Source organism: Sminthopsis crassicaudata, chromosome 6 (genome assembly GCF_048593235.1).
Source record: "Sminthopsis crassicaudata isolate SCR6 chromosome 6, ASM4859323v1, whole genome shotgun sequence".
NCBI lineage: Eukaryota > Metazoa > Chordata > Mammalia > Dasyuromorphia > Dasyuridae > Sminthopsis > Sminthopsis crassicaudata.
Window position 1 is genome coordinate 40,357,260 of NC_133622.1, and position 15,527 is coordinate 40,372,786.

Below are 15,527 nucleotides of genomic sequence, written 5' to 3' on the forward strand. Positions count from 1 at the left end.
ATGTCTCCCAGCACCTAGCTCAGTGCTTCGCTCCTGGTGATAAATGTTTGTTGAATTGACTAAAGCTTTAGATCTGTTGTCACTTGCAGTACTCCACGGGGGGAGAGGCGATTGGATGGTTGCTTCTGGGCTGTAATTCCACTGTGCTCTTTCTCCCTTTTAGAACAAATCACCTCGCACACACTGTTCACACCCTTACTGATTGGCTTTGTGGTCGCGGCGGTACTGATGTGCATCATCCTCATAGTTCTCACCTACAAGTACTTCCAGGTAACTGATTTAAGGAGGAGGGCTGAAGTGCTTTTATCGGAAGGGGGGTTTTCTCTGGATAAATCTTTCTCCTTTTCCTTCCTTCACAGAAACCCATGTATGAAGTCCAGTGGAAAGTGGTGGAAGAGATAAATGGAAACAACTATGTTTACATCGACCCAACACAACTTCCTTATGATCACAAATGGGAGTTTCCCAGAAACAGGCTGAGTTTTGGTCAGTGAGAAACGGGGTTTTCCATGTAACCTTTCTGTGGACGCCTCCGAGTGAATTTGGGGAAATCATTCTAACAACTTCCTCTGTTTCACTCTACCTGAAATCATGGCTCTTGTTTTTCTCATGAAAGGAGGCTGATTTGAAATGGATGTTTACATGGGAGGGGGAAATTCTATTCTAAACTGTTTCCTTTTCTTTCTTTGCCTTAACTAGAGGGGGGTGGGATTCAAAATTACCTTTTTCTTTTCCTTCCTTTCATCACTTCTTTATTTATTTTTTTTTAATAAAGCTTTGTATTTATTATCTATATATCTATTTTCTGATTGGTTGACTAATTGATTGATTGCTGAGGCAATTGGGGTTAAGTGACTTGCCCAGGATCACACAACTAGAAAGCTTTTTATTTTCAAAACATGTACAAAGATAGTTTTCAGCATTCGCCCTTGCAAAACCTTGCTATTATCCCTTCTGTCTGTGCCTTCAACACTTTAAAGATACGCTTACCATGCATTTTAGAACAAGAACACTTTCTCTTTTGGGTCTGTTACAGGGAAAACACTTGGTGCAGGAGCTTTTGGGAAAGTGGTGGAGGCGACAGCCTATGGCTTGTTTAAGTCGGATGCGGCGATGACCGTTGCTGTGAAGATGCTGAAGCGTAAGTGTCCTGGGTACCAGATGAGCTGTAGCATCATCATCCCGCTGTACATATAACTTACTAAATCTGATGTTTTTAATTCCAGCAAGTGCCCATTTGACCGAGCGAGAGGCTCTAATGTCTGAACTGAAGGTCCTGAGTTACCTCGGTAACCACATGAATATAGTGAATCTTCTTGGAGCGTGCACTATTGGAGGTAACATTTAGAATCCTTTCTTCTCTGCCTAATTAGCAAAGGAAGGGAACTTTGTGACCAGAACATTTGATGAAAGTTTCCCCATGAGACATTACACTATTCTTTTATCTCATTAAAGGTTTGCCTTGGGGAATTTCAAAATAATCTTTCTTTTAAAAGAATCTTAGCTTGATGACTTTGGAGGGGGCTTTGGATATATACTTTCTTTATTTTGACAGAGTTGGAAAGGGCTTAGCCACCAACAGAAGTCAGCCCCCATGCTTGAGAAAATACATACCTCTTGGCCTGTAAGACATATAAAACAAAGCATATTTACGGTCAGTAGGTTTTTAGGAAAGTGGGTTTTTTAAAAAAAATAATAATGACTTGTTAAGTTATTGAATTTTAATCTCAATTTGTTAATTTAGACTTGAAGTGACAGAATCATAAAATAGGAACAATCAATCGCCCAGGTAACAACTGCCCCGCTCCTCCACTTCCAGATTTCCATTAGATTTCTTAAAATCCCATCCAACTTCATGTCACAGCAGGCTGTTCCACGTGAGCGGCTTTCATTATTACACCACAGAAGATGTGCCCTTCATCATTTCAATCACATTACAGAGAGGGTGTCACACTCTGTGGTAAACAGAAGTGAATCAAAGGGATTGATGCTGGAAGCCTGTTAATAGCGTAATGTTTGAAAGAAAGAACTTCCGACAGGATATGGGCAAAACCAACCAGATGCATTGGGCCCCGGATGTGGACTTTTCCCATAAGAAAATTAAGGCAAAAAAGACTCAGTTGTTTCATTCCTTATCTAGCAGTTCAGTAAAAACATGGATGTCATTTTGTTTTGGAGGAGGAGCATGAAAAATCAAATTCTTTGCTATCAGTAGGCTCGAGCTCTGCAACTGTATCTGACTTAGTTGAGTATTTGGTGGCTACTCTACAAACTTCGCCTCTTCTAACTCTTTCTCTCTCCTGCAGGGCCCACATTAGTCATTACAGAATATTGTTGCTATGGAGATCTTTTGAATTTTTTGAGAAGAAAGCGGGATTCATTTATTTGCTCAAAACATGAAGAAGCAGCTCTTTATAAGAACCTTCTTCAGTCAAAGGAGCCTTCATGGTAAGGCTGATTTACATAAATAGTACATAGGAGACATAAGAGGTCATGAGAGCTGGCAATCAAGGTTGATTTTTATTTTTTATTTTTTGAAAAATGAGCCAAGGGAGACTTAAGATGCAGAATCTAAACTGATAAATCATTTAAATAGGATTTAAGTGAGTCTGTATAGTAATCTAAATTGATGTTTCTGCCTATATATGTGTGTGTGTGTGTGTGTGTGTGTGTGTGTGTATACACACACACACACACACACACACACACACACACACACACACATACCCTTCTTTAAAATTGTTTGGTGTTTTCTTCCCCTCTATTCACAGTCTCCTAAACTTTAGATTGTTTGAATGAATTTTGTCTCTTTCTTACACTGTTCTTTCCATAATGTTATTTCTGAGTTTCACGACTAATTTTGTCAAGGCAAACTCTTCCTGCTTTCCTGAGAATTGTCAGTTGTCATGACAAATTCCTTGAAAATCTCATGTCAAGTCAAAAGCCCTGGATTTTGTTCTGCAACCCTGAAATTTGTAATTATTTTGCATACTGTGCCTCTTTGCTTAGATACCACAGAAACACCCATTTTTCTTCATGCCTAATGTATCTTGAAAATAACTACCCTACTTTCATGATGACTATAGACTATTAAGATGAGTCTTTCCTAAACTTTAGATTGAATGGATTTTGTCTCTTTCTGACACCGTTCCTTTCCATGTTTTCTGTTACCATGAGTTTCTTTATTGCTAATTTTGTAAAGGCAAAATCTTCCTTGTGTCCGGAGATTTGTCAGTTGTTAAAACAAATTCCTTAAAAAATCCCATGTCAAAAATGTCAAAAGCCCTGGATTTTGTTCTGCAACCCTGAAATTTGTCATTTTTATGTATTGTGCCTCTTTGTTTATGTACCATAGAAACACCTATTTTTCTTCATACTAACGTATCTTGAAAATAACTACCCTACTTCCATGTTGACTATAGACTATTAAGATGAGTCAGTCCTATAAACGACCATTATTACCGTTAACACCTTGTAGTCCCAGCTAATTTTTTGACTGTCATGCATTTATAGTAAAATGCTCCCATTCCTCCCAAGGGAGGCTCACGTGTTTTACTGCCAAACTTCCTTCTTTACAGTGTCAATTTTTTTTTTCTTTCATATGCAACTCTTAATATTCACCACTTAGCACACACACGAAGCTTTTCCTTACTTACTCAGCTTGATTTCAGTTGTTCCAGTCACTCTAGTGGAATATCAGCAGGAGGCTCTAATTGTGTCATCTTCCATAGTGTCCATGACATATTTGGGCATATGTTCATGAAGGCAGGCCCGTCTTCCTCATTGTTAGGTAACTTCTTCATCCAGTCCAGTCCAACTATTAATTTTTCCCCAGTTATTCGAGGCTCCGGTGATAGAGACAGAAAAATGAAAAAGCTCTTAATTTCCCAATGAGCTTACATTCTCAAGTGCTCATGTGTTCAAAAAATCCGCTTTTGGCATGTTGCTAGCATAGTGAGCACTCTTAACAATATCTATTGATATTTTATTTTGCTTTAGGCTTTTAAGAAATAAATACACCTGCAAATTGCTCCAAACTAAAATTGACAACCAATTTTGCATTCCAAGGGAAATTTCCTTTAACAAAATACAAAGTACGCCCAACATGAAATAAAAGTAAACTTACCCTCCAACCTTGTTTCCAGAGTACATGTTATTTGTGTGAAAGAGTGAATTTTTGCTAATTTCTGAAATTGGTGTGTGTTTGTATAGATGTATGTAATTTATATGTTTTTTTTAAATTGAAGGAGAGGGACAGAAAATCCAACACAGCCTAAATCTTTTTGCTCCTTTCTAATGTACTTTGTGCTTTGGGATCCCATATGGGACTGGAAGCACCAGAATACCGTGCAGAAGACGGTTGTCATGGTGTTTCCATGCAAATCAGAAGCAGGAAGTACTAGAAATCTTGAAGAGTCTCCAGCCAAATGTTGCAGATTCAAGAGGTCCAGATGGTTCAGAAAATCATCCAAATTATTGGTGTTTATCTAAACCAAACTCAATTTTAGGCTCTTTCATCAATATCTGTATGCTAACAATTTCTATATTTCCTCACGTCACAGTTCATAAACTCCTATTCACTTTTTTCTTTCTTTGTAATCTAGTTTTAGAGTTTGATGTTTGTAATTAGTTCTTTGAAATACGTACAGTTTGGAAAAGAAATGCTTCTAAGTTTAGCTCTGTACTGTTACACCACCTTATAGCTGGGAAGGGGGCCCTCAGTCGTATCCTCTGAGCCACTATTCTGTCAGATGCTAACTCTGCTTTTTTGCCCACACAGTGATGGTGCTAATGAATATATGGACATGAAACCCGGTGTTTCTTATGTCGTCCCGACAAAGGCTGACAAAAGGAGATCTACCAGAGTAGGTGGGTAAATGTCTTTGTAATGGGAGCTGGAAGTAATCTTGGGAAAGACTCTGTCTCTGATCCCCTCATTTTAGAGAGGAGGGAGGTCAAGTCCAATAGGCTACATGACTTGTAAAACAGATCCTCTGACTGCAAATCCAGTCCCTTCTCTACCAAGATGTGTCATGGCCACTAAGGGGAGCAACTTGTTGGCAAGGAGGATTTTAATACTAAATTCTCTCAGTTGCTGAATGTTATCCCTGGCAGCTGGAATGGGCTCGAGGTGGATGAAAGTTAGATCTGTCCAGAGAAGGTAGATTAGTCCACGGACTGCACATCCATGGATCCGGGACTTATGATGTCCTTGTTTCTCCTTTGTTAGCCCATTATATGGAAAATGAACTCTCTTCCTTTTTAGAGATTATAGACAAGATGCTGGATTTTTTTCTGACATTAACATGTTTTACTTTGCTTAAAAATAATATTTAGAAACGTATCTTGCCGAGTTTCCCACCCACTACCCAAACACGTTGTTTGGCCCTCAGCTGATGACTTTTTGGACCCTTAGTTCTTTCTCCGCCTTTTGATGTCTAGTATTTTAATAGTGAGATATTAGGAAAACGCTAAATAAATCCCAAGGTTTCATTCAGTCCAAGTAGAGACCAGGAGGTCCCCCCTCCTGTACTGTCCTTATTTTGGGTTTCACTTATTTAACTTTTTGAAGAGATCTTGAAAATTCTTCTACTTCTAATTGAATAGGCTCCTACATAGAGAGAGATGTGACAACCGCCATCATGGAAGATGATGAATTGGCTTTGGACATCGAAGACCTGTTGAGCTTCTCTTACCAGGTTGCAAAAGGCATGAGTTTCCTTGCTTCTAAGAATGTAAGTGAACGTTAGCTCCAGAAAAGCCAAATTTTTTCTTCATTTATTGACCCTTTAGAGTGTCTGGCAAAGCCCATGACTTTGTCAGAAATAGTGCTTTTCAATGCATAAGATAAAACATGTGGGATCATGAAGGAGGCCAGTTATTCTGAAGTGTTGTTTTCTATATATTTATATACACAGACGCGTACTTTTAAAAAGGCTACGGGCCCCTAGTTAAGTCCTGATCTTAAGCCACAACATAATAGCAAAATCTCTTGGAAAGATGGTAACCCAGAGCAGTTAAGAATTTATTGTTCGTTTATGTTTTAGCTGCCATCTTTTTGCAAATGCCTTTGCAGTTTATACAACCCCGTTCAGATCTCTTTTTCCTGAGTGTTTATGGGAGGTGAACAGATTAATTTTTCCCTTAGTTTTTAGGATATAGAATCCCCGCATGCAAGAAATTAAAATTTGTCAAGTACAAGACTTATACTGAAACCCCCTTCGCCATTACACGAAAGTCACTGAGGTTTAATTTCCACCTTCTGGTGAAAGTGAAGTTGTTCTTCATTCTACAGAAAAGGAACTGAGACCCAAAGAGATGAACTTATTCAGAGTCACTGGTTAGTCAAGGCAGGCTTTAAACTCGGATCTTTTTATTCCAATCAGGCATCTTTTCTCCTTGGACAGTGCTGATTTTGGAGTGTTAAGTATAATGCTAGTAAACAAGTACTTACTTATGCTTTAATATGATTTTAAGTTGTCGTGGAGACTTCTTGATGATTGACATTGAACGGGAAGGTGACTGCCTAGAAATTATAGAATTGAATTTTCACATATACCCATTGAATTGTTGAGCTTATCAAAACTGGGTACTTATCCACAATTAGGATGCCATGCTGATATTATTTGTAGGTCAAAATTAATTCAGAGATCTGATGATTAGTGGGAAAGTTTAGCATTAAAAGTATCTTGAGTGCATGTTTCTTGAACACCTTAATCACATTTTATCATGGAAACAGTAATATAATACATTTTAAGAGTTAATTTAATGTTAAGTATGTTTGAAAGTCCTGTCTAAATCATCATCTATGGCATCTGCAAACAAAATAACAGACTAAAAGGAGGATGGACTCAAGGTGGTAGAAAGAAAGGAACATCTTACTCAGAGCCTCAGATTCACCAGATTTTAAAATTTTACATCATTAGCTAAGGTTTTCCTTTAAGAATTCATAACAAACATTTGAGACACAATTAGCTTCCCATTTTTCATTAAAAAAACTTTTTAAAAAGTGAGCTGCAAAATAATTTTTCAAAAAGTGGGCTTTGCATTGTATTCTTTCCCTTTTTTGATAACATCAAATGAGAAAAGTCTAGAGGGAAAAATAGGCAGTTATTGTTCATTTTGAGGAATAAATGATTTCTAGTAATTGTTCTGTGTGAGTATTATATCACTCAAGATATTATTTTGAATGCAATGTAAGAAAAATATTAATACTTGACTTTTGTGTCCTTATAGCTCAGCAGCATATGAAAACTCTTGTTGTTAAAGATTTGGGAACTAAAATGCTTAATATTATTTTTCCCCTTTCTTGCTCTCTTGCCCTAATATAGTGTATTCATCGAGATTTGGCAGCCAGAAATATTCTCCTTACCCATGGTCGAATAACAAAAATCTGTGATTTTGGCTTGGCTAGAGACATCAAGAACGATTCTAATTATGTGGTTAAAGGAAATGTGAGTATGTGACTGCTTTTTAAGAAAGTTGAAATACTTAAGATTCTTAGATAAAAATGAAAAGTTTTGGGGGAGTGAATCCATCTTGGGTCTCTTGTACTGTTTAGCAGTCAAGGTAAGTGCATCCCAAACAGAGTTTGCATGGTGTGGTGAGCATTACTACAACTAACACTCCGATAATAGAATTCCTAATGGTAATTGTGTAATTATGGGCCTCATGAAGGAAACAGAAATAAGCTTAATTTTCATTGTAGACTGAGAATAGCAAAGGATTTGATTTTGCTGAAGTGTAACAAATGTAGACCTGAAGGTCACAGTGGGAGATATTTTTTCCTTCAAGTTGAAAATACTCATTATGTGAAAGATAATCCCAAAAATCTAGAACATGATAAATCCAGGGTGTTGGAGCTCCCATTTTAATCAATAAAGCAATGGTGATTAGTGTTGATAGTTTGCAGAGAACCTATTTCAAAAGTACTTTCAGGGATGGCAAATCCCTGAGGTTCAGATGAATTAAGTGACTTCCTTAATTGGTCACTTAAAGCACCTGGTACTGCCTGATGATCAACATTGTCAGTGAACCTTTCAAGTTCTTCTGGAGGAACATTGAAGTGTGGAGGTAACCCTTCGTTTTAGCTGGAGTTTCCTAGGAAGAGTAATCAACTTCAACTGCATCAGCTTCATCTGCCCTTTCCCACCCATGCCACCTTGTAGTCATTATCAAGACATTGTTGTCACTCCAAATCTGGGATGTTTCACTCCTGTCCTTCACTTTTTACCCTGACTTCTTCAAAACTGAACTCAAGCACCAGCTTCTGCATGGAGTTTTTTGTTTTTTGTTTTTCTTTTTTCAGTGTATTCCCCCTTTATTTGATAGTTCATTTTCCCACTTACATGTAAAAATGCTAAAAATTGTTTTTAAAATGTTGAGTTCCAGGTTCTCTCCCTTTCTCCCTACTCCACTCTGTTGAGAAGACAAGGAATTTGATAGGAGTTATACATAAGTAATAATGCAAAAATTTCTATAATAGTCATGCTATGAAAGAGAATATAAGATTTAAAAAATCCTCAAAAATAATGCATTTTTTAAAAAGTATGCTTCAATCTGTATTCAGATGTCATCAATTCTTTCTCTGGGTATATAACATTTTTCGTCATAAATCCTTTAGAGTTGTCTTGGATTATTGTATTGCTAAGACTAATTAGGCCATTCATAGGTGATCATCTTACAAATGTTGCTAGTATTTTTTATACAGTATATTTCATTTTGCATCAGTCCAAGGAAGTTTTTCTGGGTTTTTCTGAGAGCATCTTATTCATTTCTTTTCCACATATTTTAGAATTCTTATTTCTAAAGTCTCCTTTTTAAAAGGCAAGCAATTTGATATAGATTCTACCTATGTGATCATGCAAAATATTTCCCCATTAACTTTGTTGTGTCTATCTAACTTGTTAAGAATTATATTAAAATTAAGATTTAAATTTATCTAATCCCTTTGGTAGGCATTTCAGCTGGCATCTTTTATGAGCTGTGGTTTAGACCATTTGAAAAGCTATTGGATTTAGGAACCATTAAACATTTGTTTGTTCTGATTATCAGACAGCCAAAAGGTAGCTCTTATTTATTACAGCATGGTAGGCTTTGAAAAGTGTTTAATCCTACTTATCTTCATAACAACTCTGTTGCAGTAGTATTATTGTTAATGCTGTAATTTTATTTCACTTCATTTTTCATTTATTTGTTTACTTATTTACTCATTCATTTATTTGCTGGGGCAATAGGGATTAAGTGACTTCCCCAGGGTCACACAGCTAAGAAGTGTTAAGTATCTCAGGCCAGATTTGAATTTGGGTCCTCCTCACTTCAAAGCTGATACTCTATCCACTACACCAACTAGCTGCCCCAGTACTGTCATTTTATTGATTCTAAAGAATTGATTTTAAAATATTTAAGTGACTTAGCCCAGGGAGGATTTGAACTCAGATTTTCTTGACCTTGAGGCTGGTTGTCTATCTATTACATTATGCCTTAAAAGAAATGAAAAAAAATAAAGGTTGAAGAGTTTCATATTAATAAAAGAGTAAGTCAGGGTGACAATGGATGGAAAGTTTGCATTTGGAAGAGTGTTTGATCCATTTCAGAGGAGGAATCCAGGGGAGGGGGGGACTGAGAATATTTCCTTTCTCTTCTTTCCACCATCTGCAACTGTAGTGGTAATTGTTAACTAGTCTTGTGAGTTTCTCAAAGTATTGTCCTGTTCTTTCCTCACAGGCCCGGCTACCTGTGAAATGGATGGCACCTGAAAGTATTTTTAACTGTGTTTATACCTTTGAAAGTGATGTCTGGTCGTATGGAATATTTCTCTGGGAGCTCTTCTCTCTAGGTAAAAAAGAACTGATTTGTTTATACTCTACCATTATACTATAAAGAATAACACCATATTTGAGAGTTAAGAAGCAAGAGATAGAAATGTCACACTGAATCAGCTCCTGACATCTCCCTGAGACTGTTTTGGGGCAGTTTTCAGCATTCACTTTCATTCTGAATTGAGTCATGTTTGCACTTTAGGAAGCAGCCCGTACCCTGGCATGCCCGTCGATTCAAAGTTCTACAAGATGATTAAGGAAGGTTTCCGAATGCTCAGCCCGGAATGTGCACCTCCTGAAATGTGAGTCCTTTCTCGAACAAGGGGGAGTGTGTGGGGGTTTGGCTAGCACACACCCAGTTCTGTTTTATTATTGTTAAGAGGTTCAGTTGTATCCAATTCTCTGTGACTTTGTGGATCCTAGCATGGCCTACCAGTACCATCCAGGGCCTTTTCTTGAAGCAGTTTGCCATTTCTTTCTTCAGTGAATTATGATCCATAAATAGTTAAGTGATTTGCACATTAGTTTGGGTTTGAATTCTGATCTTCCTGAGTCCAGACCCCAAGCTCCATGAGTCATTTTATTATAGCTGGCCAAATGTTAACTTTTGTGGCACTTTTTACCCCCATAACAAGATGTTTTCAAAGATGAGACGAATTCCCCAGTCGTTTTAAACAAACAGCATGTCTAACTTTAGACAGATAGGATCCAATTTGTTTGATAATACTTTTAAAATTAGCACGTCAGTCAGGCCATGGATAAGCATTTATTAAGTAACTGTAATGTGCCAGACATTGGTGAAGGGACAGAGCAGGGAACATCAATGTATTATTCACACTGGAAGGAAAGGTAAGAGAAGAAGCTGGGTCGCCATCTTTAAAGGTTGTGTTTCTTTAGGTATGAGATTATGAAAAGCTGCTGGAATGCAGATCCTTTACAGAGACCAACGTTCAAGCTTATCGTGCAGCTCATTGAGCAGCAGCTCATGGACAGTACTAACCACGTGAGTATTATGACTTGTTTCTCTCCTGGCCTAAGGTAGTCCCCTTTCAGAGTTCAGGGGACTTGTTCTTGCTTCTCCATCATCACCAGTGAGTCTTCTCATCTTGTAGTCTGTGGCATAGAGTGTTAGCACTGAAAGGGACCTAGAGATCTTCCCGTTTGGCTTCCGGCTTCCTTTTTTTTTTTTTTGGATAGTGGAAGAAATGAGACCCAGAGCCAAGAGTTGACCTGCCTTGACCAAAGCCATAAGCACTGCACAAATGGTCCCTGGCTTTCCAAATCCTAACTTAATCAATGCCTTTTAACTTTTTGAGTGATGAGATCACCTAAGCAGGGAAAAATGCACAAAGCTTTAAGTTCTATGGAAACCTTGCTTAGAGTTCCAAAGCAAATACTTACCTTAGTGGATGGCACGTGTGAAATCTTGGGTCTTGTCTTCTCTTCTCCTCCTCATCCCTCCAATTCACTAAGCCAGGTTTTTGTAAGTAAGGGTCCTCTTAGTTTGTTGATGGTAATGTTTGCCAACTTTTCCCCCTTAAGTCATTGGTTGTTTCTCCCCACCCCCCAATTAATCTTTATCGCAGACTTTGACTTGGCCACTTTTTCTGCCCGTGGGTTCTTAATAATTCAATGAGAAATTATTGGAAAATTTAAGATTGGCCCAAAGTGTTTGGTGATGTCATTTGTGTTTTGATAACTCTGAAAATCCTGAAAACAAACAGTCATCCCAGTGGAAGAGATAGATATTTATGTGCTTTAAACTTCAGAAGCCATAGGTTCAAATTCCATCTCTGGATTTATAAAGTAACACCAGAAAAATCAGTTAGTCTCGTAGAGCTTTAGAGACAGTGCTAGAATTTATCTAAGTCCTAGGCAGGTTGTGATCTTAATTCGTGAGAAAAGGTTCCCATATGAGGTGTTCATAATGACACGATCCATGTCCTTAGAAACTTGTGGCCAGGTTGTATTTGAAAAGCTGAGATAGCCCAGTTAGGTATATCTGTGCTCCTGATGAAGTGCCCAGCTCAGTGTATCCACGCTTCTGAGGAGGCACTGAGATAGCCCAGTTAGGTGTGTCCCCACTCCTGAGGAGACACTGAGATGGCCCAGCTGGGTGTGTCCAGGCTCCTGAGGAGGGCCTGAGATGGCCCAGCTAGATGTGTCCATACTCCTGAGGAGACACTGAGATGGCCCAGCTGGGTGTGTCCAGGCTCCTGAGGAGGGCCTAAGATAGCCCAGCTAGATGTGTCCAGGCTCCTGAGGAGACACTGAGATGGCCCAGCTGGGTGTGTCCATGCTCCTGAGGAGACACTGAGATGGCCCAGCTGGGTGTGTCCATGCTCCTGAGGAGACACTGAGATGGCCCAGCTGGGTGTGTCCATGCTCCTGAGGAGACACTGAGATGGCCCAGCTGGGTGTGTCCAGGCTCCTGAGGAGGGCCTAAGATAGCCCAGCTAGATGTGTCCAGGCTCCTGAGGAGACACTGAGATGGCCCAGCTGGGTGTGTCCATGCTCCTGAGGAGACACTGAGATGGCCCAGCTGGGTGTGTCCATGCTCCTGAGGAGACACTGAGATGGCCCAGCTGGGTGTGTCCATGCTCCTGAGGAGACACTGAGATGGCCCAGCTGGGTGTGTCCAGGCTCCTGAGGAGGGCCTAAGATAGCCCAGCTAGATGTGTCCAGGCTCCTGAGGAGACACTGAGATGGCCCAGCTGGGTGTGTCCATGCTCCTGAGGAGACACTGAGATGGCCCAGCTGGGTGTGTCCAGGCTCCTGAGGAGGCACTGAGATAGCCCAGCTAGATGTGTCCAGGCTCCTGAGGAGGCACTGAGATAGCCCAGCTAGATGTGTCCAGGCTCCTGAGGAGGCACTGAGATAGCCCAGTTAGGTGTGTCCACACTCCTGAGGAGGCACTGAGATAGCCCAGTTAGGTGTGTCCACACTCCTGAGGAGGCACTGAGATAGCCCAGTTAGGTGTGTCCACACTCCTGAGGAGGCACTGAGATGGCCCAGCTGGGTGTGTCCAGGCTCCTGAGGAGACACTGAGATAGCCCAGCTAGATGTGTCCAGGCTCCTGAGGAGGCACTGAGATAGCCCAGTTAGGTGTGTCCACACTCCTGAGGAGGCACTGAGATAGCCCAGCTAGATGTGTCCAGGCTCCTGAGGAGGCACTGAGATAGCCCAGCTAGATGTGTCCAGGCTCCTGAGGAGGCACTGAGATAGCCCAGTTAGGTGTGTCCACACTCCTGAGGAGGCACTGAGATAGCCCAGTTAGGTGTGTCCACACTCCTGAGGAGGCACTGAGATGGCCCAGCTGGGTGTGTCCAGGCTCCTGAGGAGACACTGAGATGGCCTAGCTGGGTGTGTCCAGGCTCCTGAGGAGGCACTGAGATAGCCCAGTTAGGTGTGTCCACACTCCTGAGGAGGGCCTGAGATAGCCCAGTGCTCACTCCATCCACCCTCCTGAGTTTGTCTATGTTAATTTTGCTCTCCTCAGGTTTATTCCAACATTACAACCAGCAGCCCCAACCACGAGAATCCTGTTGACCATTCTGTGAGAATTAATTCCGTGGGCAGCAGTGCTTCGTCCACTCAGCCCCTGCTCGTACATGAAGATGCTGCCTGAAGGAGGTGGCGGTGGGCCCAGAGGAGGACGGGCCGGTCCTTTGGTTTCCATGGCTTTTGTTTTGTTTGTCCGCTTGCCGGCCACTGGAGCCCGGCGGGTGCGTTGCTGTAATTCTGTCCTTTGTGAATACACTGTCATAGCCTGAATGATCTCACTCACCATAGTCGCAGCCATCATCATGGAGCAGGGGCGGAAGTTGTACATATTCTCAGTAAGGAGCTAGCCGGGAAAACCCCCCTGGGGCCCTGACTTTGAGGGGTTTGAGCCCATTCCCTTCCTCATCTGGCCTGAGAAGGGAGCTTGCTATTGGACCCTTTTTTCCTTTGTCAGATAATACGTAGGAGTAGCCGATCCCTTTTGACCTTTTTTAGTCACATTAGCAGTTGGGGTACGAGAAGAGTGGCCCTGGTTGGGGCACCCCATTTTTCCTGCCCCACGAGTACTTCTAAGAGACGTCATAGCCAAGCATTTCTGTATAAAATGTCAGATTATAAGACAAGGAGAGCGGGAAGGAAGGAAGGCATATTATGTTAAGGCAATTTTCTGAAACACCCACTTGTTTGCATGAAAACTAGATATTTCAAATTCAGGTTCGAGAGCCCTGGAAAAAAGCGCTGCAAGTTTCCCGTGGGGAACCCGAAGGAGGGCCTCCCGGCCGCTGCGTTAGCTTTCCCCCGTACCCGGGGTCTCTTTTACGAGGGGCAGCTCGGCCAAGGGGAAGACGGGGGGATCGGCCGTGTGCACGGCCGGCTGGCACGTTCCTCGAGAAGTTGCCCTGTATTTTAGAGGAAGAACTTCCCACGTTTGCTTTCATGCACAACCAGGAGCCTCCCCAAGGGGAAAGGGCTGTCTGTTAAGAGTAGAAATCACATAAGCAGTTAGTCGGCACCTTTTTTTTGTCTTTTATAAAGAAAGCACAGTCTTAAGAGTCTTTAAACCTATTGACTTGCTGTACAGATTTCCCATAAGCATCCTGCAAATCCTAGAATGGCCTTGTAGCTGATCCTCTGGATGCCATTTGCAATATCTACTTACCTATCTAGTGCATGATGTCTGCGGGCATGAGAGCGCGAGCTATTTCCTATGGATCCTTAACGTAGCAGGAAGACAAACTTAGATTCAGCCTCATTTACGGGCATGCCCTGGACCTTGGGCCAGTATATATTATATATAAAAATTCATGTATGTGCGTGTGTCTGTGTAGAGATAATCTATTTTGAGGGGAACCCAGCCCGAGTCCAAGAGCGGGTACCGGGGGCCCACAAAGCAGCCTTTGCTCCCTCCCGAGAACTGCCTTTGCTTTCTTGCTTCGTCCGTTCCGATAGATTGATGACCCAAAGCAGGAGAGAAGAGAATCTAAAGTACCTATTTACGCCCCCTCGCACTCGAGGCGCCATGTTATTTATGGATTCCACATACTGTAGCCCCCTTTTCTGCTTTGGGGCCCGATGAACTGAGGAGAATTCTCCTTTTGGTCTCTGGCACAAAGTAATAGATTTTGCCATAGTCCCCATAATAGCTACCCAAATTGAGTAACGATTAAATTGAATCTGCGACCCGTTTTACACAAGGATTCCCTTGTGTCTCCATCGGGCTTACTGGCGGATCTCTGGTCGCCATAGGAAGATCACCATTTGCACTGCCCTCGCCTATGCTGTTTCTAAACATTGGTGACTGGGGGGGGGGTTATAGTTATGCAGACAGTTTATCCTGGAGCTTATCTTCATCACCAGAACCTTCCTTTCCCATAGCATTGGCTTTTATTATATTAGTTACGGTAGAAAAAAAAAAAAAAGCAGTTGCTAATTGTAGATATCTAGGTACTTCAGGGGCACTTCACTGAAAGTTTTGTCTCAGATATCCTTGAAAGGTTATATTTTTATAATTTTTTTTTAATTTTTAAATCGAAAGTTACTTTGCAGTGGCTGGATGTTTAAAATTGTTTTGTGGTGTTTTATGTAAATATTGAGATGTAGCAATAATGTCTTTTGAATATTCCCAAATCCTTAAGTCCTTGAAAATATTTTTATATATATATTATATATAAATATAAATACAGTATGTATAAATATGTAAGT

At 40.9% G+C, this 15,527-nt stretch overlaps 1 protein-coding gene across 3 annotated transcripts in view; it reads left to right on the plus strand.

The window, feature by feature from the left end:
• Window positions 1–15,278, plus strand: part of KIT (KIT proto-oncogene, receptor tyrosine kinase) — an 83,186-nt gene extending 67,908 nt beyond the window's left edge. For all 3 annotated transcript variants that reach the window (XM_074275701.1, XM_074275702.1, XM_074275703.1), the window contains exons 10-21: window positions 164–270; window positions 360–486; window positions 1,037–1,141; window positions 1,227–1,337; window positions 2,307–2,448; window positions 4,781–4,869; window positions 5,608–5,735; window positions 7,332–7,454; window positions 9,727–9,838; window positions 10,024–10,123; window positions 10,719–10,824; window positions 13,321–15,278. In XM_074275701.1, the coding sequence (XP_074131802.1) occupies window positions 164–270; window positions 360–486; window positions 1,037–1,141; window positions 1,227–1,337; window positions 2,307–2,448; window positions 4,781–4,869; window positions 5,608–5,735; window positions 7,332–7,454; window positions 9,727–9,838; window positions 10,024–10,123; window positions 10,719–10,824; window positions 13,321–13,449 (1,379 nt within the window). In that variant the 3' untranslated portion in view covers window positions 13,450–15,278. The remainder of the gene's footprint in view (window positions 1–163; window positions 271–359; window positions 487–1,036; window positions 1,142–1,226; window positions 1,338–2,306; window positions 2,449–4,780; window positions 4,870–5,607; window positions 5,736–7,331; window positions 7,455–9,726; window positions 9,839–10,023; window positions 10,124–10,718; window positions 10,825–13,320) is intronic.
• The last annotated feature ends 249 nt before the right edge of the window (window positions 15,279–15,527 follow it).